The sequence below is a fragment of the Oxyura jamaicensis genome, chromosome Z (assembly GCF_011077185.1).
Source record: "Oxyura jamaicensis isolate SHBP4307 breed ruddy duck chromosome Z, BPBGC_Ojam_1.0, whole genome shotgun sequence".
Classification (NCBI taxonomy): Eukaryota; Metazoa; Chordata; class Aves; order Anseriformes; family Anatidae; genus Oxyura; species Oxyura jamaicensis.
The window spans coordinates 74,009,332-74,036,244 of NC_048926.1; the positions used below are offsets into that span (position 1 = coordinate 74,009,332).

The 26,913-nt window shown below is 42.2% G+C and overlaps 1 protein-coding gene across 4 annotated transcripts in view; it reads right to left on the minus strand.

Annotated features, from left to right (window-relative positions):
* Positions 1–3,653: 3,653 nt before the first annotated feature.
* Positions 3,654–26,913, minus strand: part of KIAA1958 (KIAA1958 ortholog) — a 56,468-nt gene continuing 33,208 nt past the window's right edge. For 3 of the 4 annotated variants that reach the window (XM_035309447.1, XM_035309450.1, XM_035309448.1), the window contains exons 3-4: positions 9,671–9,760; positions 3,654–5,898 (exon numbers count right to left, since the gene is read on the minus strand). In XM_035309447.1, coding sequence (XP_035165338.1) covers positions 4,853–5,898; positions 9,671–9,760 — 1,136 coding nt within the window. In that variant the 3' untranslated portion in view covers positions 3,654–4,852. The remainder of the gene's footprint in view (positions 5,899–9,670; positions 9,761–26,913) is intronic. The other variant, XM_035309451.1, reaches the window with a different exon arrangement.

The window sequence follows — 26,913 nt, forward strand, 5'->3', positions numbered from 1 at the left end:
TTCCCCTAATGTCACAAATGCTGGGAGAAGGAAACAGTAGAGGAACAGAGGGATGGTGAAAGGGACGTCAGGGATGGGGGGACCAGTCAGTCACAGTTGCATGCAGCTTATGGTCAGAAGGAATAATCAGCCCATGCACCATGTGTACTAGTCATGTCAGTCAATGCACTTATGGCAGGTACACAAAGACAGAGGGAAAAAGGGTAAAATACGAGGTGGGCAGGAAGGAAATGTAGTGCAACAGGAATTTCGGTTTCCTTTAAGGCTGCCCCCATCCTTGGGGCAGTCCAGGCTCTGGAGTGACAAAACACCTACTCTCCCTGATCTGCACCTTCGCACTGCACATCGTTTGCATGAGCAGTGGTGGGAGATGCAGTCACAAATGTGAGAAAAAAGCACACACAGCAGTATAACCTGCTGCTTGAATCTCTTTTTTCTACTCACCTTTCTAAGAGAAATAAGAGGGCAACTACACTATAGACTGAATACCAGTGACCACCAGCTTCTAAAAGTAAAAACACAAAATTGCTCGGAAATGTTGATATTCTTCAGAAAGGATAATGTGCATCAGGGACGCTATTTCCATTGTTAGATTGTCCTATATTTCAATAGCATGGGTGCTATCATAGAATTATTGCACTTTGTAAATGAACAAGGTATGTGCCGTTGCTTTAGATATGCCTTGTAATTTAGTCTACAAGGCAGTCCACAACAGTATTTCATTATCCTGCACTTAAAAATACATTTTGTTGCATAAATTTGTATTTGAAAATTAAACAGACAGTTTGCAACACCCAGATATCACAGATTTCAGTCCCAACTACCGAAATGGATAGAATTACATTGTGCAAACCCACAGTACCATAAACACATGCACGAGCGGTTAATAAAACTGAGCTGCGAAGACTGTTGTCAGCTTTTCCCAGCTAAATGTGCAACCATGTGAGCAGACCCACGCACGTGCGCTGTGCCCAGCCGCATCCAGATCAAGGCAGCAGTGCCCATGTGTCACCCCCATGCTCCTCGACTCTCAGTGCCACGAGCAGGCCAATTGGGAAGGACAGCAGTAAAACCAGCACAGACCCATGCACATAGCCTGCAGGCCTTCGCATCGGCACTCTGCCTCTTTCCTAGGGGACACAGAGAGTACAAGGCTAAACTATGCTCTTGGTAGCAATGATTGCATCTCTCAAGAGCTGGTAAATGGTTCTGAAGGCAACCAACACATCTGCAAACCAAACAGAAGGCCCTCCATCTGCGTTATCCCTTTGGTGGGTTTCTAAAACTGCAGTACCTGCAGTCTAACGACTGATACTGACAGGGAATGTCTTCATCTGTCTCTCTTGCTGGCTCTGAACATTAATTTTTTAGCAGACTCAACTTGGTAATCTGTCAGAAGACTATCTCCGTTCCCCCTTTCTGTGCTATATTTCCTGCTGGGAAATGACTTATCAAAGAGGTCTAACACCAGATCAAAGAAAAGTGAATGACAGAAAAAAAAAAAAAAAAAAAAAGAAGGGCAAGAGGAAGGAGAAAGCAGAGCCCCATTTTGGAGACAGCTACCCTATATTGTGAAAAGCACAGCTCATACTGTGAGAGCCAAATTCAGCTTGTACATCAGAGCAGAATTTAGTCAGGAGCACCAGCCACCTGCAGCACATCTCTGCAAGCAACCCCCACAGCCGCCAGCAGGGCAGGAGCAGAGCTGTGTGTAGTGAGCTGTTCTTTTGATTTCATGGTGAGGTACTTGGTACCAAAAGCCATAGTAGGGCACCCCAGTCCTTTGCTTATGCAGAGAGGAAGGCCTGTAAGAGTGCAGTACCACCCCCTGACCATGGTGCTATGGCTTTTCACCAGGAAGATCCATACCACCGTGTTGAGTGTGAAAGTAATTTACTGGTGGAGCAGGTTTTGGCACCCTCAGAGTATGGGGAGACAATTACAAGCAAATTAATTGTCATCTGTCAGCAGTAGCACAGCCACTGGGACACCTACACTCCTGCCAACAAGAGACAAAGGCATGGCAGTGGTCCAAATCAGAAGTTGTCCTCAACAACACTCCCTGGGGCTTAATACAGATGGCAATTCATTAGGCCGTCATTGCTCAATTCCTTGCAACTGTCCACAAATGAAGACTGTGCTAAACGCCCTTCAAATCTAATGTATCTATTCTGGGAGTATGATACTACTTGGGTATCATATTCTGGCCATATGTCTTTAACTGCTTGAACAAGTAGTCTTTCTGAGGTCGCCTGGTCAGAATTCGCCAGGCAATCTGCCATCAGCATCAACTGGAGGCTGGAGTTAGTGCAGATGCCACGAAGCAGAAAACACACGCCCCTGTAACACCGAGGCTCCTGTCGTAAGCACACGTACTCCACACCTTGTCACCCAACCAGACATAAAAGCTGCCAACATGCCCTGCAAGGCTGAGGTTATCAGAGACATGGCCTCAGCATGACAAGGCATGGGCTGGGCACTAACATGAGCCATCCCAATACTGTATAAAACAACTCAGACAATACGTGGAGCTGAGAACCCAAAATTTGTTTGTAAGGTCTGGTTTTGTGCTTTGTGGGGCTCGAGGAGCGACACAGAACAGCCATGCCATGGGGTGGCTTCTTTCCCCTTCAAGCTCAAGGCAGCTCTTCCTAGCAAAGAAGGGTGGGTGTGCAGGGGAGGAGAAATGGGAAGCAGAGATCTGCTGCCCCATGAAGACCAGCGGGTGCCCAGCCTTGTGCTGCAGTACGGGAAAGGGAAGGTTTAGATTCTGTGACAGTGGCTTCCAGGTAGTGCTGAGATGAGCACTGATGTGAGGGAGCTGAGGGCAAAACCTGTCTGAGCAGCTGGGCCCCTCAGCTGGCACCACCAGTGAGCTGCTTGGCATGGCACCCAGCACAAATCAAGACCAGCTGCCTGAGTCCTTGGCCCCACAGGGGAACGAGATCCCACGGACAGCAACACCAGCCTTGCAAAAGGCCAGGCTGCCGCTGGCCCAGGCCCTGGTCACCAAGGCTGCGTACCACTGGGGCCTGAGTCTGGCTGTGTCACCTGCACGGAACTGGGTGGGAGGCCACATGCTTATTTGAGAGGAAATCTCCATTCTTAGACCTTCTGTGGACCACCTGCTACCCACCCCTGCCCCAAATGGACCTTCAATAAGGCTTACATGAGGTACGGGCAGTCTGCCACCTCCTTCACATGACAGGAACGTTTCATCCTGGCAGCACCAAACACGCGTGCTAAATGGCACCAGGTGGGTTATTTTTATTTCTTTCTGCTACTTTTGTTTCACTCTTTCTTTGGAATTAATTATGATTAAAGTCACTGCACAGTTGCAGATTTAAAGAATGTAAAGGGTATGAAGGAACGTAAAGGAATGAAAGCTAACGAGTGTAAGGGAACAGAAAAGCAAAACCAAAACAAGTCCTCAGTAACATTTTGACCCAGCCAACATCCATGGGAAGTCAGCTGAGGCTGAGTCCTTCATGGATTTCAGAGGACACCAGACCACCTCAGCGGACTTGTCTACAGACTCGTCACATCTCTAGAATATCCTAGTGGAACATTTCCATCTGAAATGTTGAACAAGCTAGGCTTGAGAAGTACTGAACGTCAATTTAAAGGTCAAGAACTATAATGGTTCACCAAAATATTTGTTAGTGTTTTTCCTGTACTCAGAAAACAGTTACATTGCAAAGTCAAATGTTGGGACAATAGCATTCATTATTTCAAGGCTTTAAGGACCAAATTCTGCCTTCAGAGTCAAACACCCATTTTCCATTGTCTACAATGGAAATAGATTATGTGTAGGTGACTTCAAATTGTTTTCCAGTGCTTAAAACTATACAGCTTTTTCATTCTCTGAAGTAAATATCAATCTATCCTTACATTTCCTATGTTATTTTTTGTGAATTTCAAATGATGGCTTAAGACATATTTAATGCATTTTCTCTGTATAGTTTGAGATAAGATTATGGATTTTTCTGAACTGTTGCATTCCCCAGAATACTGAAAGAGTGGCTCAAAGTCAGTAGATTTTACATTAAGTATACACAGTGACAAAATACTAATGACCAGTGCTTAAAGAGTTAAAATTATTTGTTTCACTTCTTTTGCCATTATACTTCTGCTTGTTGTTGAAAATAGTATCTTTTAGACTAAAGACCAGTGACATTGTGATCACAGAAAATCATCAACAAAAACAAAAGCTAAAAATAGCTTTTAGCTGACTTCAGGATTTTTCTTTTCCATCGGGCATAAAGTCTCAGGAAACAAAATTAAAACAAACAAACAAGCAGGTAAAAATTGTTGTTAATGCTTTCACAACCTTACATTGCTGTATCTCTTATTTCCTTGTCTTGCTGATCAAGAACAAGCCAGCAGGTAAGGAGCAGCAGCCAGTGATAAGTTTGTCTCCTCTACTCTAGGAGGCCATGTTAAAATAAGAAGTCAAAAAATTGCTTTAAAATAGAATTGCTACGTAAGCCTCCCTGGGGATTTACAGTCACCGATGTGTGCATCTTAAAAATGGTATTTCCAGTCTATCTTGTGTTGCCTGAGAACCACTTTTGTCCTTTTAAAATCTGCAATTATATTATAACCCATAAGTAACTTTCATTTTTGTATTAACACTATAAATACTATGTTAGTAATACTAAACTATTTCTATTGACTTATTTGTAAAAAGAAAAATATATTATATATTTATATATTTTTATAAAGTGAATTAACACTGGAGAGAGGGCTATGGGGGAATAGTGTACAATCACAGTTGATGCATATTATTGGGCACAAATTCAACTCTTGAAACAAAATGGAAAATAAAAATCTGTCCAGGTTATATCACTCTTCAAGCTGTGTCAGAGGAAGAGTCATAGGATGCTGATACTATGAAATTGCCAGTATTGGAGTGGCTTGCCATGGACTGGGCAGCCTGCTGGCTCAAGTTATTGCAGATCAGCACGAGCTGGTTGCTCTGCGCTTCTGACAACGTGCTACAGCTCTGGTAGACACTGAAGTTGGTCTTCCTGCCAGGGATGTTGCCCTTCTCGCACATCGTCTTTACCATCTTGGCAAGCTTGTTTTTCCCCAGGGCTTGGCAGTTGTACCAGTGAAGAGCAGCCAAGTTGACAACGGGTTTGATGGAGAGGTAAAAAGGCGCATCCTCGTAGCGCATGGCTGGAGGCCGCCTCTGGGCATACTCCTTGTAGTCTTGCACGGGGCAGGTCTGTGGCGAGTGCTGGGTAGCGTACACCCGCGAGTCCGTCCCCCCTCTCTTGCTCTTGGCATTGACATCTCCATTGTCCGGTCCCATCCACTCCAGGTACTCCAGTCCCGTCTCTGTCACCCGCAGCCGGATGTCTCCCCACTTGAGGGTGGATCCATGAAAACCTGTGCAGTGTCCGAAGGCCTTAGTGTTGTTCAGCCAGACGAGGTTCAAGAGCCCTTCAGGATTGTACCGGCTCAATAAGCCTCTTTTACGCAGAATAAGTTCGTCAGCAAAGGTGAGCTTCATGGATTTGTGTGGCTTGTTTCCTTTTCCTTTACACCTCAGCTCTATCTGCTTTTGCTTTAGCGCCTCCTGGGACCTTTTGAACTCCTTATCCCTGGTAATACTGTACCCATACCTGTGCTCTTTGAGATACCGCTCCAGCCCACACTGATAGTTGGCCAAGCTGTTTGGCTCATATTCAGACCCATCCTTCTGCCTGGCATCCACAAAAAAGGAAGCAAGGTAGGCATCAAGCTCTTTGCAGGGGATGACGTAGATCTCTCGGGTCTCAGAAGGATACTTGGAGATGAGGAACTCTCGGAAATTGCGGAGAGCTGTCTGTGTACTGCGAATGGTCTTCTCATTCTGCTCCCTGCTGAGCTCTGCAGCTCTCTCATCCTGGTCTGAAGGAGGGAGAAGGAGAAAGACAAAACAAAGCAGAAGAAGCAGTGAGTTTTCACAACAAGATTTTCCCCAAAATAAATTTCCTCTGAAAGTAAAAAGAAAAAAAAAATTGCACGAAGAGCATTGGAAATCATCGTTACATACTTGTCATATGACTGAAAAGCCAACTTCAGTTTCACAAATGATGTTACTAGAGCATGGCACAAAACCAAAATGAGCTCCTCATGACACTGGGGCACAATTTTGTGCATGGAAATTTGTGGAAAACAGTGGGATTAGAGGCAATCTATGTTTTACAACAAATGCAAAGTAGATGGCTTTTCTGTGGATTCCAATGATGTGTGCACGACCTGCTCCAAGTAATGAGCCCATTTGTGAATTGCCTCATTTGCGAAACCAGAGGTTGTACTGGTTCCAACTTTTTTGCTACAAAAAATAACTAAAGCCTCGTATTTATCACATTACAATTATATTTAATAAGAAAGTTTTAAAGAGCTAAACAAATAAAGACAAATGTACAGTACAAGGCAATGCAGCACATCCTAGGAAAGGAGTTAGCAGGTAAAGAACTACAGAGCAATGTGTAATTTACAAATGTACACGAATAAAAAACAGATTATACTTCACATTAGAAGATATGAAATAAAACTGTCAGTACTTAACATGATTATATAGTTTCTCTACATAATCAAGCTGTACCTTGACAGTGGAAGTGCAATTGTGACTGTTCCTTTTCATTTTGCAGAAAAAATCAAATTCAGGAAACAACCTTATATTGCTCCATAAAGCTACACTCAAAGATCCTTACAATCAGTGGCATATCAGAGCACAGTATTCAGATGCTACTGCAAAAATGGTTTTTAATGACAAATGATTTTCAGTCTTATCATAAGCATAAAAGGAAAGCTTTTTACTGTGAAGTGATGTGTGTATTTATGGACCGTTTTCTTGGCATATGGAAACTATCTCTACAAGGATGTAATTTTTAAGCAGATAGGAGGAAGTGTCATTACAGACAGGACAAACTGTAATGGGTTTAGAAAGTGATGAGCAGCAAACACAAAGAAGGAAAATTCCAATGATTTGACTATTCTCTGTACTTGTAAAGCAAACATCCTTTTCCTCTCTCCCACTTAATAAGCAGAGGAGGGAAAAAGGCAAGTTCTTTTCTGCTATATCTCACCGCAAACAAAACATACTTTTTGGTGTCCCTTCTCCACCCCACTTACAAGAGGGAATCCTGGTGTCTGTGCTTCAGTTGCACCACAGTAGTTCTCACCAGGTGTTTCCCACCCTACATATACACCAGAAAGCTGCATGAGACATGAGGTGTCATATATGCTTGCACTTTTCTTACAGTCTTACTTTGGTGTCTGTTGTTAAAGCCTAAGGAAGATAGATGCCCTCGTATTATGGTGTAACCTGTCTTGGCCAGTAAAACAGTATGAACCAAACAACCAGAAATTATTGTTGTAATTATTTACCACATCAAGCTATCCATAGTACCCCTTCCTTGTAATAACGCAGTGGAACCTGCTGACAGTGGTTCTCAAGCCCCTGGCAAAGTACAGAAAGATGCAGGTCTGCAGCTGAGGCCTCTAGAGGCTTCTGCAGCTGTGAAAAGCATTGCCCCAGGGCACTGAGGTTTGCTCTAACAGTGCTCAAGGGGATAAACAAAGTGCAACCAGTCTACTTCAGAAACTGGTTTTAATTTCCATGTCAGTATCAAAGAGCTCTGAGCAACCTTCAATGAAGTCTCTTGCTTCCAGTGATGGGTAGGATAGATCATTTTGTTATGGCTAGCTGCAGACTGGAAATTAAGAGCCAGTGCTGTCTGAGGTTTGGAAACAAAACATTTACTCTGATACCTTGCTCACTGCACCCATCACCACTTATTATAGCAATGTGTAAGTAATTGGTTCTTTGACTGACAGCCCACATTTTAAGTACTGTTTCAATATAAACAGCACATATAATGGCTTGGTTTTATATATGCCATCAATCAGCACTTCTTACAGGATGTCCTGTCACAACACAGCAGAGACACCCAGTCAGTCATTTATGTTTTGGCATCTTTCCTTAATCTGCAAAGGAAATTGCCAGATCTGCAACCAACACTTATAAAATCCATGCTGCATAAAGATCTCCTGAAGGTGCATGAGCAAAAACAGTGCCCCTGAAACACTGCATTCTGCAGTGCTCTGGTGTGCTGCTCCACAAGGCAGGAGGAAAATGTTAAAGACAATGGGCGAGGATATTTGCCAGCAGCCTCAGGAGAGTTAGGTTAATTTTGACTAGGAATCCAGCCTGCAGTTGTAGTGAATTGTTATGTTTCTACAGGACCGCTCAAATATGCATATCTCATGGCATGGGACTAATGCAGTGAGCCAGTGAGACCCAGCTGAGAGAGTCTGAGACAGCCAAAATTACCAGACATCAACTGAGCCGCTGCCGGGATCTGCACATGCTTTTCATCCACAGCAAAAGCAGACAATGCAGCTGAGCCTTACTTAAATAACAAAATGTTAGTAGTCTATGACAGTTTAGGAAGGAGACCTAATTCTTCATATCATTAAAATCTTACCTCTTCATTTAATCAACAAGATGTCAGAATGCTGAAAGAAAACATATAATCCATCTCCAATTACCATGGGGACACAGATTTTATCAAAACACCCTTTTAGTATCTCCAAACTCCATGTTTTCTGCTAATTTCATTATTTTATTCCCTACTATTGTGGTGATTAACACTCAACAGCTAACCACCACACAGCCACTTACTCTCTGTCCACACCCAGCAGGACAGGAAAGAGAATATGAAGAGCAAAAGCAAGAAAACCAGAGTGGAGACAAAGTTGAATAAGTGAAGGAAAGGAGGAAAAACTGAACACTGATGGAAAGGCAATCCACCTCCCACAGGCAGACCAACGTCCAGCCAGTCTCTAAGCAATGCCCACCTCCCCCCAAAACCCCCTCTCTTTATTTCCTACTGCTAAGCATCATGTCATATGGCATGGAACATCTCTTTGGTCAACCTGGTTGAGCCCTCCAGGCTGCGTCCTCTCCTGGCCTCTTGCCTACACTCAGACTAGCTGGCTGGGGCACAGAGTGAGAAAAAGGGAAAGCCTTGATGCTGTGAAGAAAGTTAACACCATCCCAGCCAGACCCAGCGTGACTGGGCCATTTGGATCACTAATGAAACTACAGCCCACGATCAGGCCTATCTTTCATCCTTTCCACACAACCTTTGTCAGGACAAGGAGATCACAAAAATTACTCCCTGGCTGCTGTCTGCAAATGGCTCTTGCAAAATGCTTACAATAAGCCCGTCCACTCTACACATCTCTTCTTTGCCTACAGGAAATATGGTGAAACAGAACTGAAGCCATTGTCACAGTCTGGATGTTTGGCATTGACTGCTTCTCCTCTAGCCACATGGCCTTGCTATATTGTCAGGGAAGGAGATTAGGTTTGTGTAATGTCATTTCATTCCTTACAAATCCATCCAGATTGATGGATAAAGAAAGACTAAATAGAAAGTAATTCAATCATTAAAAACTCAAGACTAAAAGGCATCTCAGCTGTCATCACAACGAATTTTTGAAAATACGTATGTTATAGTAAGGATGGAAGGGCATGGTAAAGACAAAATGGGAGAACCGCTGAGGTACACGACTTCATCTCTGGGCTTGGGGATTAAAAGTCAATGATCTTGTCCTGATACAGGAGTGTTTCCAGTCTAACAGTTCTCAAATGTTTCCTTGGTCTCACCTTGCTGCATCTTTCTGAGTAGAGATGAAAAGCTCTTCTGGCCAGGGATTATCCTTTGGGGTATTTTTTCAGTGGTCCTTCTGGAAACTACTGAAGACACAGGTGGAGATCTACATTAGTCCTCTGACCACTGCAAACTTTAACCTATTTGCTCTTAGGCATCTACTGCGCCCACTATCATGAACTCCTTAGTGTGCAGAGGTTCAAAAACTGCGTGAAAGCACAGAAAATAATTAGTGCTCCTTAATACATGACAGTATCTCTAAACTAGAAACACCTAGGTCTGCAAATTGCTCAGGATGGGAGAGTGGGGAGGTGTCATATATGCTTGCACTTTTCTTATAGTCTTACTTTGGTGTCTGTTGTTAGAGTCTAGGGAAGACAGATGTCCTCATATTATGGTGTAACTTGGCTAGTAAAATAGTCTGAACCAACCAACTAAAAATTATTGTTGTCACTGATTTACCAAACCAAGCTACACTTAATACCCTTTCCTTGTAATAACGCAACCTTTGGAGCTGGTAGTGCTGTTCCCCCTGTTATAGACCAGGAGAAGAAACTTAAAAATGACTTGGAGATGCATCTCCGAAGGTCCTGTCCCCCAGCTGCACCAGTACACAAAGGGTCTGATCCAAGCACCTCTAATTTGTATCTGATCCCATATCAGAGTTTCATTTCCAAGAAAACTAGAACATGCTAGAAAAAGGCTGTAAATCCCCCTGTTGTGGGACTGGGGTAGACTCCCAACTAAGAGTTAGACAAACTGGCTAAGTAGTTTAAGTGTCCCTGATACCTAAAGTGACTTGGCAGAGATCACACAGACGACTGAGTGGGAGCTGAGTGTCCCTGGCTAGCCCACAACTATGAGACAATCCTTCCCACAGAGCAACAGCTGTGGTCTGATCTTTTCATAATCTGATCTTAATGCAGCCAAGACTTAAACATTATCAGCAGAGTTATCAAACTCAGGGTTGTTTTTATTTCATCTCGCACACACCGACACACTCTGACTCACCAGTTCTCACTGAAGAGGACATAACCTCCTCTGTAATTATGTATGGTGAGGGAGAAGCACTTGCTTTTGTCCTTCATGCCAGACCACTGCAGACTGCTCATGTTCAGAGAGGGTTTGTGGCATTAGTGGGAGTTATGAGCCTGAGCACACAGCCTCAAGTTCTGTTGAAGGAAGTCAACAAGACCACCAGCAATGCAGGTTTTTCAGATGGCAATCACACTACCAGCCTGTGTCTCCTCTGCCTGATTTGTTCTCTGACTAGAAAAATCTTTCTGGGGAAGACCCACTTCCACCAAAATGCTTTTATTCAAGTGAAAAAGCCCAGCACACACAGGATGCCACATATCTCAATGCTGGAGCTGAGTGCTCTCTCCCTAAGCACCAGCACTTTGCAGGTCAGCTCCTGCTCCTACCCTGCAGTTATTGAAAAGCAGTCGTACTGAATTCAAGGGTCAGGGCCATAAACAGCCCCTTAAAATGATTAATGTAAGTCACAGCCTACCTGTCTTTTCTTCTGTCTTTCCAGAGGGTATTGGCAGGCCGATGAAGTTCTCAAGGTGGGCAGCAGCTGCACTACTGTGCAGGAGGTCCATGACGTCTTAGAGCTGGGGGAGGCTGCGCTGCAGCAGGCAGTGCTACAGCTCTCCTACCAGCAGTGGCTGAATGCTGCTGTCCTAACACAGCATGTGTGAGTTTGCTAACAGCCAGCACACTGCCAAGGCTAGCCATGAAGTATCTGCCACCATTCTGCATGCAAACAGGTCAGTGGCTTTCACTCTGCCATGGGAATAACCAACTGAACACCACCGTCACCCTTGACAAGAAGAAGAAGAGTTGAGGCTAGGAGCAGGAGGCCTCCCAGGTAGAGGTGCCTCTGAGCACTCCCAGGACTAGTCTGAGACTGAGAGAGAGGGAGGGCTAAGCACTTGGAGAACGACATTTCTGGCATTTTTTGTACCTGGTACAGACCACCTCTGTCGGGGCAACTCCTACATACATGCAGTAGTCAAAGGCTTAGGTCACAAATACATGTGTTTTAATGTAATTATTTCATATCCAACAATAACCGTTTCTTTAGAAAGTCCTGAGGCCAAATAAAGTGCATTTCCTTTGCCACAATTTATCATATTTATTTAAGCTTAGGCTTGGTGAGTCAGAATCAAAAGAGGGGGGAAAGCCCTGTGACTGCCTGGAGATTTTCATCAGGCTTGACATCTAACAGCTTCTGAGCTCTTCAGGATCAAAGGATTAACTTGTTAGCTGCAGATTACTGAAGCAGGAGAAAGTACTCCTGCACTTTTTCTTGAATTTCTGCCCTACCCATCTGATCTTGCTGCTAAATTCTGTTTAACAATTAAAGTTCTCTACTTCCACTACATTAAGCCAAACCCCATGCAGTTTAACATTTTCAGCAAATGCTTTCAGTAGCATGTAAAATCTCTAGTATGGTAGAAAATTCTTAATTAAAATCCACTTATAAAAGATGTTAGGTTTTCTGGCCAAAACAAATTATGCTTCTATTCAGTTAACCTCCTCCAGCAAAATTATCAGTGAAATATTTTATGATTCTAAAATTAAGAACCCTCAAAGAAAAAAAGAACACAGATTCAAAGCAAATGAGCATGGGAATATTTATAAATTAGTATCTCCATGAAGTAAGAGTCACTAAAATAAACTTTAGCCATCTGTACATTTTTTGCAAGGTGCAAAATGGTCTCTTAAATTGATTTTCACTCAGATGCTAGTGCTGGTATTCACTTTGCACTCTTTTTCACTACTTTCTCACCACAAGAGCCTGAAAAGATGCAAGGTGTAAAACCAACAATAAAATTTCAATCAATATTAATGGAACTACTACATCATCCTCAAATGCTGGAAAATTTGGAGCCATGACAAGGGATTAAGAATTTATGTCTACCTATGACTGATTGGATCAATCTTTTACACAGTAGACACTAGCAGTGACTAATGAACTCTGCAAATCAGCAGTGATCCAGGGACTTTTGATTTGCACAAGGTAGCCCCCTTCCCCACTGCAATGTGACATCTGAGATATTTCAACACAATGGTTCTAAAAATGCATTTTCTCATCCAAAATATTTTACATGTCCTACATGTGATCTTCACTTCTTTTAAGTGAAGATCACATGTTCTTCTAGTTAGCTTCAGTTTTGTCAGGACTAGTGGAAAAGAGAAAGTGTTGCATTCTTGTTTTACTTTACATTTCACTTCAGCTACTGAACACCTAGAGTGGTATTTATGGGGCATGGGACTGTACAGTTTCCTACCTTCTTTTGAAGCTATCTTGCAATGCACGGTTGTGAACAGCTGCAATACAAAATGGGATATCTTTCCTCTGCATCCCAACAGTGGGGCTAATCACACTTACCCAGATCCATTTGGTTTTTCAACATGCATTTAGCAGGAATAAGTACACCAACTCCAACTCTGCCAGTTTTGCCAAAAACAGTGCAGCATTTTCACAGCAGGGAACTACAGCTGCTCCCTGAGGCACAGCCAGGAGAATAGCAGAAGCACAAGATCTTTTGGAAGAGCACTGGAGAAACTGTATACCTCATACTTTGGGGATACCAGGTGAAAGGTTCTCAGGGCTCAGAGGGACTGGGATCTGCCATGTTAGCTGCCCCATTTCCAATCAGTCACCTGGATTATAACAAAGCCTGGAAACAGCTCCAGGTTCACTGGTCTGGTCTCATTCGTCTTATTTCCATGTTACCTGTTACCTTTTCAGGCGCTTTTTAAATACAAACTCTTTGGACCCTACTATATTTGACTGAGATCCAGGGACCCAACTCGTCACAGATATGGAGTATATAAAAAATAAGCTTAGAGAGAGCTTGCAGCCCAGAAAGCCAGTTGTGTCTTGGGCTGCATCAAAAGAAGTGTGGTCAGCACGATGAGGGAGGTGATTGTCCCCCTCTGCTCCACCTTTGTGAGACCCCACCTGGAGCACTGCATTCAGCTCTGGGGCCCCCAGCACAAGAAGGATGTGGGGCTGTTAGAGCAGCTCCAGAGAAGGGCCACGAGGATGATTAGAGGGCTGGAACACCTCTCCTTCAAAGAAAGGCAGTGAGAGCTGGCATTGTTTCACCTGGAGAAGAGAAAGCTCCAGTGAGACCTTACTGAGGCATTCCAGTACCTAACGGGGGGCTGTAGGAAATATTTTGAGAGAATTTGCACCAAGGCCTGTACTGATAAAAAAAAGAGGAGTAGTGGCTTTAAATTAAAGTGGTAGGTTTAGATTAGATGTTAAGAGGAAATTCTTCAGTGAGGTGGCGGTGAGGCCCTAGCACAGGCTGCCCAGAGAACCTGTGGATGCCCCATCCCTGGAGGTGTTTAAGGCCAGGCTGGATGGGGCCTTGGGCAACCTGGTCTGGTGGGAGTGTCCTTGCCTGTGGCAGGGGGTTGGAACTGGGTGATCTTTGAGGTCCCTTCCAATCCAGATCAATCTATTATTCTGTGAATTTTCTATACAGCAAGCCTAAAACCATTAGAAAACTTTTTTAAAATTTGTGAAACCCTCTGCCTTTCAGAATAACTGGCTAAACTTTCTTCAGCTATGTTCACTTCTAACACATAATTGCTCCTCTTTCAGAGCTCAAGCTAAAACATTCAAGTAGACTGGTGAAACTCGAGTGCTGTTGGCATTGGTCAGTGGCAAAATGTGATGCACCCTGTGAAGTAAATGCCACCTTTATGTTGAGAATGTACCTTTGCATTCAGCTGTATAATAATTTCCTAAGAAAACAGCTAACTCCACTGAAAAGACTTGAAGTAATGATTTCAATTTAGGGCTAAGGTACAAAAGCCGCCTTTTTGCCTAAGATTTTCTTCAGGTTAAATTCTTAACTATGGAAAATATCCTTTGTTTTACCAGGGACTTTCCAGCAACACAGTGAAATGTTGACCTTTCAATACATGTTATTTACTGCATGATCTGGGGCAGAAGGAAATAAGGGAGTACATCAGCAATTGTCAGACTTAGCCAGTGAACTGAAAGCTAGATGAGGCACTGCAGAAGTGAAGCATTTGTTTTCCAAATGGACTTGGCCTGCTTGCCACCAGTCCAGAAAGCATACCCAGTTCAACAAAGCATATAGTAAGTTCTTCCTGCATTGAGGTCCCTTATTTACATTTATGCCTACATAGAAATGCAGACACCAGCTAGACTAAGTCATTATTTGTTTTTAGATAGCAGAAGAGGGGCATGACTGAATAGTCCTATGGCTGGATTCAGTCCTAGATGACTGGATTCAAGAGTTGCTATGAAAAAAAAAAAAACTAGAAGAAAAATTCAAAGTGAAGAAAGAAAACATAAATATCTGAGAGCACCTCCCTCACTGGATGAAGTTTATTATTTAAAAAATAATTAAGCTTTAGGGGTAAAATACACATTATCATGCCAAAAAGCGAATTTCTTATAAGAAAAACAGGGCTCTACATTTTCCATAAGGTTTTCACCTTTGTTTGCTCATACAGAGAATGCTGGAGTTACATGCATAAATAGACCTTCCAAACACCAAGCCACTAATCTAACTAACGGGCTGGCTTGCACAAAACCACAAGTACCATCTTATATGGTGTTTTGGAAAATCTGGCCAAGTGGGATTTTGTGCTACAGCAACCTCTAAGTTGAGGTTTTTCTATTTGTTATACTGCACAACAGCATTATACTGCTGATTATATTAGATGATCTCTGGGGCCAGTAGTTTTGGCTAATACTTGTGTCCACATCCGAAGTAACATGATGAAGGAACCATAGTGCTGTGCCTGCCTGTACAACCAACAGGACGTGCTTACACCTAGCAAGGTCACAGCTGCTGAGGATGCTTCCTCTCAGCCCCTGTATTTCTATGGGCCAAGCCTCCCAAATAACATAAAGTCTTACTCCTCAGGTCCTGCCTGCAGTTGCAAGCCCTGTAGAGGAAGAATGGAAAACAGGACACAAACATGTATCACTTTACAGATCAGTCTTCTCTTTTCATAGCTCCCTACCTTGCCACAGGCTTAGCAAGTTCTCAGCTACAGCCTATCAAGTTTTAATGGCATTGCATTTAAAAGCTAACTTTAATAAGCACAACTGAGAAAGCACTGCAAGAGGTCTCAAAGGGATGAGCCAGGGCTATGAAGTTTGCCTGCTTTTGATTCACTCCAGACAGCAGCTGAGATGCAGAGTTGGGAAATAAGGGTGGGAAATGAAGATGAGGGGGAGAGAAGGGAGAATAGGAACAAAGAGATATGAAAAAAAGAACAACAGTGAAGAGAGAGATGAAAAACAGATGAGGATCCTCTGAAATCTAACTGTATATGTATCACTGGTTTGGAATGAGGCAGTCTAACTGGGGCAATGAGCAGTGAAACAAAGAAAGGGAGTATGTAATAAATATTTTATTACATTAATCATAATAGACTGCACTTTAGTCTTGGCCAAAATGTATTCTTAAATCAAGTTTAGAATGTGACAGCAGTTTCAGACTTAAGAGCATGAGGCCCACATGACTGTAATTAACGTATTAAATCTTGCTGTGGAGCTCTCTACACAGGCTGACAGTGCTTAGTTGATATATTGCTTATTAGAGACTGCAGACGTTTCCCCCTCTATTTTATTAAACTGCCATTGGTAGTGAATCAAAAGGTACCCTTTCCTGCTCTGGCTGAACCATCTGCTGCAGATGTAGCAGGGAACACGTGTAGGGAGCCAGCACCACTAACTTTTGGTATCAGGGAAAGCAGCATCCTAATTAATTGCATTTCAGTATCTCATTTCCCAACACCCTCTTACATTTAGTGAAGTACTCAAATTGCCTATTGCAGAGCTTGCAGTTTATTTCTGAAAACCTGGTTGGTGATGTTACACAATGACACAATTTGCTTTTACGTTTCTGCACTGTATATTCTCCAGTATGAGCAAAGCAACCTGTGAAGGGCACGAACCCTGTGAAGAGCTCACAATTTACACCCTCACATAACTAGTTTCAGAGCACACTTTTAACACACATATTTTCTTTGTCTTCACTGGGTCAGAGCGCAGAACTTGAGGACCAGCACTCCACGCAATTCTCCAGAAAGGATGAAGTGCAGCACTTAAAGCAAAAGAGTTCCTAAGGCACATTCTTTACCCTGCTTTGCTGTCTTGATGCTTGTTTTACGAGGAAGGGGTGGAAATTCAAAGATGCCAAGATCCTACAAGCTTGGAGGAGATGGAGCAGCTGTGCCAATGGCAGAGACTTGAGCACATCTCAGCAGAGGGCAAGGTAATGGAACCCGGGCACCAGATGCTGCCAGGAGGCTGGACGAGAAACACACACTCTGCTCCAGAGGCGCCGGGCTGAGCCGGAGGGATGAGCCGAGGGACATGCACATGCCGAGAACCTCCTCCACTCTGCTGCTAGTGGCACAGTTTATTTGTGTCTGCCCTTGGATACATGTTTAAGCTTACTTTGTCAGAGTTTAATTGAATAGATTTGTAGTCACGTTTTGCAGCTCTATTTGAATAAAGTCTGTTTAAATAAATTGAGGGCTTTCAAAATTTTTCAGGCTATGTGCACACACACAGCACACACATATACGCAATTCCTTGCTGCTCAGAATATTGTTATTATCTCTCTTCCGTAATTACATTGTCAAAATTTTCCTGCCTGGATTGAATTGTTATTTCCATAAAAATAATTTGTTCTTCTATGCAGCATATGAACAACCAGTTTCCCTGCTACTGAATGAATTCATACCAAAAATGACATAAACTAATTCATGCAAGAGGTGATATGGGGTATAACTTAATGAATACAATTATGGATGTATACTGTACACACATATATATGACTTTTTTTTATTATGCACTAGCACAATAAACAGTCTGATGTATTTAACAGCTATGCAAGTGAATGGTAAAGGGACAAGGTGTTTGTCAATAAATTTTCTGAGTATTTTCTGAAATCAAGGGAGACAAAACACAGGCAAAAAGACACCTCTTTCTACAGCAAGAAGAAAGAAACAGAAACCTAAAAGCAAAAAGAAAAACGTACCAGAATACAGGCAAGAATGCTATAAATCCTAGAATAATTTTCATGTCTGCTAAATTGTTTTCTTGGGGGTATAGTCAGTAACAGACAGCAAGTCCCAAACAAGTGGCAGCTCTCCATTTTTTAAGAGTCATTGACAGAAGAAAATCCCCATAACCTGGGACATCCACATGACTGAAGGACAGAGCTCACCACACTCAGAAGACTGCTCCAAGTCATGGTCAGGATGCAATTACTCACATACAGAAGTACCTGTAAGGTACTGTTGAAGTACCTGAAGGTTCTGTTGCTCATTCAGACAGGTATTCTTGAGCTGCCACCAGACTAAAGAAGAAATTTGGCAAATATCCAGCTAGGACAGGGGTGATAGCAAACAGAAAAATGAAGCAAGCTACTCAGAGACCAGAGATGAAAGTCCTGATCTTTCACAGGCAGTATCTTTGGGTACTGTTATGTCCTTCTTAAAATAATTCAGCAAAGAAGCACATTCAGATTTTGCCCTGGGGTGATGTGACCTAGGTCAGATTATCCCTGAATAAATTCTTTCCTTCTCTGCACAACAGAAGGTCAGCTTTTGTTCTTCTTATTTCCAAGGACAAATAAGCAAGTAAATGATTAAGTATCATTAATCCATGGTTGTATGCTTTCAAATGATGTTTTCATCATGAAGATCTTGTTAAAGAAAAGCAACAGCAGAGCACAGTGTCACTGCCAGCCTGGATATACCTTTAGTTTAACTAACAGGAACATGTACTGTCTTTCTGTGTATGTGTGCGTGTGCATTCGCTGTTACTGAAGTCAACAGCAGCAACAGGTATGTGTTAGAAACAAGACAGAGACGATGCACTTTATGATGAATGTATAACTAAGCACATAGCATAAAGCGTTCATCTGCAGTACAGGGCACTCACTGCCAAAGGCATTACATACGGACATAGGAAACTTGGGAAAAGGAAACAGGGCACCATTGGGTAACCAGCACACAGGTAACAGCCCGATGGAGCCATGTGACATTTAACTTATGGAGACTATTAGTGGGTTTCTGCAAGGTTGGGGTCTCAGCCTGAAACTTTAATTTGTTTGAGCAGGCGGGAGCCTCAGCCTTTGCTGTTTAACATTTGCTCTTCTGCACTTTGTTCCCTGGAAGCAGGCTGGCTCCCCTCTGTGGGACGCATCAGATGGGCATTGAGATCAGCTCCCAGCAGTGACTATGTCCGTGTTCTACCATGCAAAGTCAGCATCACATCTTTAAGAAAGGTTTGCCATATGTTTTTCCCTGAAAGTGAATACAACCCCATTACTGCAATACAGAGCAAGTGCATTTCCATAGGCTCATAGTGTAGCTTGCAGGGGAAAACTGCATTTACTTACTTACTGAAAATGTCCATATAAAGTCATTTAAGGGGTAACGGAGTACTGAGCAGGTAGCCAACCACGCTGCTTTTGCACAGGACTCTGCAGGTGCTTTGTGTCACTAAGATCCAAAGGGCACTCCTTTGGTCACTGGTGCTGCACGTGGCTCTTTCTTACCTGAAGGCTGTGATCATTTCACTGAAGCTGCCTCCTTCGGCATGGAAGCGAGTTTGAAAGACAAAAGGCATTACACCGGAATAAAGGAAAACTTCTTCAGACAAAAAAAAACACCCGTGATACACTCAACTCCCTTAAACACTGCCTTGACCCAGTATAGTGGTTATAGTGGTGACCAGGTGAGTTTGTAGATCAAATGAGCAAACCTTAGAACAGCTGAGACAACTGACAATACTACCACAAATTTCAAGAACAGCAAGAGTGGACACATGAGTAGGAAGCACTCAGCCTTCAGGGAAAGAGTTGGAAAAATTTGGTACTGCATCTCCAGGTAGGCACACAGTGGCTTTGGGCTGTGCTCTACCAGCACTGCTGTCACGCCGTTTGGAAATGCTATCAGTATGAACCAGACTGAACCCACAGAAAGGATATATACACTTACAGCAGCATTTTCCATGTGCAGTTTATTCAGTTTGATTCTTCTCAGCTTTATGTTAGTGATATCTCATATTAGAGAAAAATGATCTTACCTGTAGCTTGCATAGAAACACCAAGATCAATTAATCAAGCTTTTAAACAAATATAGATGGCACAAAAATATTGAATTTCTTTTGAAGTTCATTTTTAAATGAACTTGTGACCTGTTACACAGATTTAGACAGAGTTATAAAATGGCAAGTTTACATTCATTAACCTCTAACAAATGTAAAAACAATAATGGGTACAGAGATGTCAATTACCGTACGAAAGCCAGAATATATGCCAGAAAAAAATGAAAGTAATTTATGGAAGCTGCTGGAGTGATTTTTCACACCAAGTCTGAGCAACCTGTGTACAGCTGCCAATAAACAAATGAAAAGGAAAACAACAAAACACCTTTTTCTTTTTTTTTTAAGGAAAGAGCTTCTAGCAGAATGTTTCGGGGGTGTTTAGTAAATAAATAAATGAATAAATAAATACATTAGAATGTTCCATGATAAAATATTCAACTGCATACTTGCTGCTCAGTTTTCTGGTTACTTTGAATCTTTTGAACTGCCCAGTTCTTATTTATCTGGTAGCCTGCTTGGTCCTTGGGAGACCTGAATGAGGAGCTTGCATGCCTGACCTGCACATTTATTTCCCACAGGCAGCAAGGAGCTGTAGAGGTGTTGAAGGCACGGATGGCATAGACAAATTCAGAGACACTTTCTCCACAACACATAAGCAGAAAGCAGCAGCTCCCTGGTCCCAGCTCCCACAAGGGACAGGATCTGGTGGGAGCCAAGTCCAGGGAACTGCTGCCTCTAACACAAGGTTGGTGTGATTACCGTCCTGCCTCTTTGCTGGGCAGCATCTCCTGACTCCGGACAAGCGCTGACTCACTTGGGAAATGAAAATACAGCTCTGCACACCCGTCCCACAGCAGCCACTGGCCCCATTCGAGCTGTTCTGAACAACCAGTGTCAACAGTCGCTTTGCTGTGAACAGCTTGTGGAGTGCTCCAGCAGGGAGGGAAGCATCAGTAGGAGAAGCAGGCGTTTCAGCTTCTCTCTTGAGGCTCTGATCTAACAGCCTGGTTCAACACTATCTGCAAAGAGCCTAAGCAAATGCTTCATTTAGGCATACTTTATCAAAGAAAGGTAGATTTCAGCATGTTTCAGTGTTTTCTGAGATCTGGATTTTTTAGCAAGCACTACCTGGTGCTGTGCCAGCCATGACAAAACATCTACCACCATGCTTTTGTTCTCCTTTCTGAGCACTAAAAAAAATTCAACTAATTTCTGTATTCATAGTGATTATTTTGCTTAGATAGACAGAAAATATACTTGGATTTTTTACTGATCTGTTTCACAATAAAGGATGTTCTAGTTTCACTGCAAGCACAAAAAGATGACGTGATAGTACAAAAGTCAATCGAGAGGAAAATTAGTTATATGGAAAATGGAAGAAATGAGAAGTCCCTGTGTGCTGGCTTCACAGAACATCTTGTGCAAAAAAGGCATGCTCCCATCACGGAGACAGGTGAAAACATTTTTTTCCCAAGGTTTTCTGCCACTATTGAAGGCTTTAACCTAGAATACATATGTGAAATAGTTTTCTGTAGACAAATTTACTAAGTACTGGCCTCTTCCACACTGCAAAGACACTCTCAGAAAGTATCCTGACCTAAAAGGCCATGTCCTGTGCTCCCTTTCTGTTCCAGCACCCCGTCCAAAGCAGAAAATGAGAGGACATGTCTGAGGCCCTTCCAGGGTCAGTGCCTCCCTTGGCTGCTGTGCTCTGTCACCTCTGCAGATCCCAGTCTGATCTCATTCTGCCTCTCTTTTCTTGCTTAAAGACTCACAAATCATATGATGAGAACAGGTCCAAAATTAGAGCAATTGTAAAGACCACACAAGCAAAACAGATCTCTGATCAAAAATGTCATGCTAAACAATCTTCTATTTCACTAAAATAAAAAGATATCCAGTAGAAAGTTGTCCAGTTCCCTTTGTTGTTTCCATATGTTGACAGGGTTGCTGGAACCGCCACCAGACTTATTTTCTTCCTTTACATATCAGTATTACAGAACAGAAGAAGTGAAGGGAAGAACACAGCATCTAGTTCATGTTATTCTTGCAAAACTGGCTGTTTTCTCTTTCTCTCTCCTGCCTCATATTTTTTTGCTTTTCTGCCTCTGATGCTAGAGTAATGGGGGAAAGGGGATGTTTCTGAATCTGAAATGAGCAGTGGTGCTCTAGAACATAGCCAATTATTGATGTTGCCAGTTTCTCTTCTGATGCAATATATCATCTCAATACTGCTTGTACTTCGGTATTTTAAACTTAAAACATATATTTAAATGAAGTTTCCATAATTCCCTGTGATGCAATTCTTCTGTTCAGAGTTCCAGAGAAAATTCCTGACAGGCAGCTTAACCCTACGTGTTTTACAGATTTAATCCTTAAATACTGCTGGCGCCTGGGTACAACAGATCTTTTAGGGGGGATTCCACTCCCTTCTAGCTACAGGCAAAGAATTGCCACAGACTGGATGGAAATTACCACTCCCCACCTGTTACAATGGATTACCAGGCCTATACATCTTTTACTGAAGGTATAGTACCAATCCTATCCTCACACTTCTCCCAGACCAACCTATGTTCAGCATGAGAATGCACAAACACCCTCTGTCAAGATGCACACGTATATCCTCAGCACTCCTGCCAGGAGATGGATGACTCTGCCTGCTGCAGGGGGTCCCACAAAGGGCAGGTCCTTGGGGAACATGGGAAACAAGCCCTGCAGTCAAGTAAAGCAGCAGCCTCATCATTTGGGTGCACAGTCACTTTGTTTAACAAATATTTAACACTCAGGGCAGCAAGAAGATCCCCCTCTACATGAGAAGTCCACTGTTGATCATCAAGGGTGCAAGAGACTGGCATGAGCCTTCTGTGTCTGGGTGAAAATTCCAATAAAGAAAATGCATGGAGTTTGAAATGGTGATAAATATATTTTTGTAAGCATCAAGAGATGTTATAGCACTTGCTAAGTTTTCATTTCAGAGCTCTTCTGCAAGAGTTAATACTATGATAACTACTTTTGGTAGGAACAGACTCATAAAACATACTCCCACGTTACCACTATTAGTACAAAGATTTACATTTTTCAGATTTGATTGTCATGCTATGGACCTCAATGATGAATGCAAGTACACGACTACATTTCAAAGGCTGAATTTGTCCTTTTTATGACATTATTCTGCTTTTAAATAGAAATCCCTTACAATATCGTAAAGACAAGTAACATCGGCCTTATAAGCAGTAATTCCAAAGTACAGTCCACAAATCAATAGTTTATAAGCCAGCACCATTTGGATACAGATAACTAAGGGTGGGAGAGGCCTGGCAAATCCATGCTGCAAGATCAGAAAGCAGTGGCAGTTGAGGAGATGGTTAATCAACTCACCAGTTTCCTTTTTCTGATTAGTAAAATCATAATTATCTGATTTTATTCTTCTAAATAAGCAAGGCCCTTGCAACTTTAAAAAATAAAAGTACTTTTGGGGGGTAATTATCTATCTCAGAACTTATTATTTTTACTTGAGCTAGCGGAGCAAGGAAAGAAATCAATTATGGGGCATACAGAGTCACCAATGGTCTCTGAACTCTTTACTCTGACACAAAGAGAAAGAGACTGTCTCACCCCTAAAACAGTTTAATTGTTCATTTGATAACATTCAGCTGTGTAAGTCCCTGGAGGCAGGCTTCAGCAGTCCCCTTAGCCAAAAGTATTAAATCTTTTCATGTAAATTATCTATACAGAGACCTATCAGCAATTATTTGAGTGTTCTTGGAAGAGCTTAAATGAAGTTTTGCAACTTTCTTTGACTGAGTATTTGCCTTGTGTTACATTCATTCTTGGCACTGTTCCACAGGACTTGGAAGAATTACAGCAGGGATTAATTTGGCCTTTCTGGATATATGGTTGATGCTTCATATACCTCTAAAAAAAGGCATTTTTTTTTTTAATTGTTTGCACTTCTTTGGAATGTGCTAGCTGACATATTTTTCTGCTTGCAGTGTTAACAGCAGTTTTGGAGTTTAAGCCTAACCTAGGCACTATTGGCAATCCACGAAGTTGGGGAACTTCTTTCTCCCCTAAATCTTGTAACATCTTGATGACCAACTAACAGGTCCAAATCAACAAGTACTATGTTCACACGAGAGTCTCAGCTCCCATTTAATTTAAACTCACACAACTGCAGAGAGAGAAAGGTCCCAGTTCTTTTGATTGCAGAGAAACACTTTAAAACATTCAACTTGAAAGCTATAAACAAACATTAGGCAACTCCCAGATGTACTGTATCTTTTAATGATCATGCTCAGGTAGAGGAAAGGAGAGAAAAAAGTTGGCAAGAGTGAGTTACACACCCCTCTGGGATCCTGAGAAACCAGCCACAGATAGGGGAAGACCAGGAAGGAACCCAAAACAGAGACATCGCAGTCAGCAAGGCCCAGGCCATGGCACTACCCATCACAGCATGCGTTCATGACCACGGTCTTGGTTTGATACCCATGGCACAGGGACAGTGTGCAGCACACTGAGAATCCTCTGGTGTTTGTGGACAACTTGTTTCCTCTCCAAACTCTGCAAAAGCTTGTACGCATAATCACTCCACAGCCCAGCCAGACCATCAATGGATATGCATGCTGGCATTGTGCTGGTACCCACAGAATATGATTTGCCATGCTTCTGACAGAAACAACAAAATTTGTCACTTCATTTAAACGATGTTTTGGTTTTCCATCCCTACTGACAACTCTTTGGCTGCTGCATACTTTGCACATATGGATTTCACACCTTTTTAATGTACCCTCACAGAACCCTTTGTTCCTCCATTGTTTATAGTTAGACTAGTGTTGGACCAGAGATACGTTGCTGCACTGTCTTGTCAACCCAACGCATGTCTCTGCCCTCACTCTTCAGATGGAAGGTGATCATTCTTCACAAACACCTCAGCTATTCTGCTTACAAAGTGAATCCTGCCTCCCTGAGGATCGATATTTGCCTTCCTACACAGTAAGATCTATCTTCCTCCAAGCCATAGACTTCTTCCATATCCTCCTGCAGTTACAACATTTTTTCCACTTGTGGTTTCAGACATCCAAATGACGATGATTTTTCTAGGCTGTATATACAGCAACCTAAAGCATACTGTTTCTCACTCACCTTCTACCTTCATTGATGTGACCCACCCTGCCCTTGCTGGTTCCTGGACTGACAAAACAGACCAAGTTCAGCAAAAGGGAAAGACAAAAGAGGCTATTTGGGAAGTACAAACTGCAGAGATTCCCAGCTCTCCACCATAATAGAAATCTCTCTCTTCTCAGATGTAGGTCTTATTTTTTCCGCAAGAAAAAAAGGACTAAGTAGTACCTACATATATTCTTGAAGCCTTTGCTAACAAAGTAGTCAAAACCAACCAGAAAATTCACAGACAAATGTCCATGTATTAGGGCTGGAGTTTAACAAAAATAGTGCAGTATATTCTGCAATGCTCAGATGAAGACTTGAACCTAGCAGAAATCCTCACTTAATCTTGGGATGCCACTTCACTCTTAACATGTTAAAATGCTTCTGCAAAGTCCCTGCAACATTCAGGTGCCACTGTGTAATTAAAGGGAGTAAAAGACAAAAAGAAGAAATGTTTAAAAGAGAAACCAGTCCAAAATTATCATGTAGATTAAATTGGCCAAGGCTAACATACATCAATATTTTTGATGTATTAGAGAATCTCACTCAAACTTTCATTACTCGAGAGAGAACAACACATGCTAACTATCAGCTGTGTCACCCACACAAATACAAAGATGTGTGACTTAATCTAAAATTCAAAGTAATATTTCTTGCTGGTTTGATCACGCTTTTTAATTATAACTAACCACGTAAGGCCTTGGTCCTGGAAAGACCTCATAAACACATGAGCAATTATAATGGGACCAGGAGCAAGGCATCATATCTTATTCTAAAATTAAGCAACACTTAAGAGAAGGAAGAATTTAAATTCCTTGCTCTCTTTTAACTGCATCTTCATTCATTTGTCAAAACATCAACTGAGTCTATAAACTAACAATAGCTCTAGGCTTCTCGGTATAATTACTTCCTGCCATCTTTTATGTAAGAATTATACTCATCATTGCCTGTCTGTTTAGGAAAGAAACGTTTTTATATAGTACACATAAACATTCTCTTGTAGTTCAATATTGCTCAAATTTTATATATCATGCACCACTTCCAGTACATCCCTCTTTGTTAAATAAAGAGAAAACCTAACGAAATCACTGTACATAAACAATAAACGTGCTACAGTCTTTAATCAGACCTCTGGATTCTAGCTGCAAGAATATGCTGTGCAGAACCATGTATCTGCAATAAATTCACTTGCTCGCTTCTCTGCATCTCAAAGATCTATTAATGCCAGCACTTCTTTGCCAATGGAGGAGGATCTATAGCAATCAAGACTTCCCTGATGTGAGCATCATGTTATAGTTGTGTATAAATCACTTTACCCTTGAAGAAATGCAACTACCTTTTAGTACAGTAACAGCATATTACAACACTATACCAGGCTGACACTGCATAACACTTTCTGAGAACACAAGAAATTTAAGTATTGAGGACATAGATGACTAAGATGGAATTCAGGCAGCATGCTGATGTAACAGTGCTGTCTACGCAAGCAGCACTGGGAAGCTAGGAAGGATTTACAGAGAGGGTGTAAATCTAGATGCAGTATCACTATGTTCTCACAGTGAGACACTAGATGTAGAACAACCCTAGTCTGGAAACTGCATAAATGTGAAAATATGGCATTGTGTCCATTCTTGTTAGGTTTAGCCCTCAGTGGTAATAACTGCTGGCCTCATCTGGCTTCTGAGGATGGAGAAGAGCACTCAGAAATAAAAAGGATGCAGGTCTTCCCCTGATCAAATCCTGACAAAAGCAGTATGAAGGGTTTTGTTTATTTTAATGACTCTGTTGAAAGCAAATCCCTCTCCAAGACAGCACACACACATACATGGCAAAAATCTGCCTAGGTTTGTATTCACATGTCCCAGCCTGCAAGTTGGAGGCTGAGTAAGCTGGAGGGGCTGGTTGGTAGAAAACAGCTCTGGTATACACAGCAGTTAT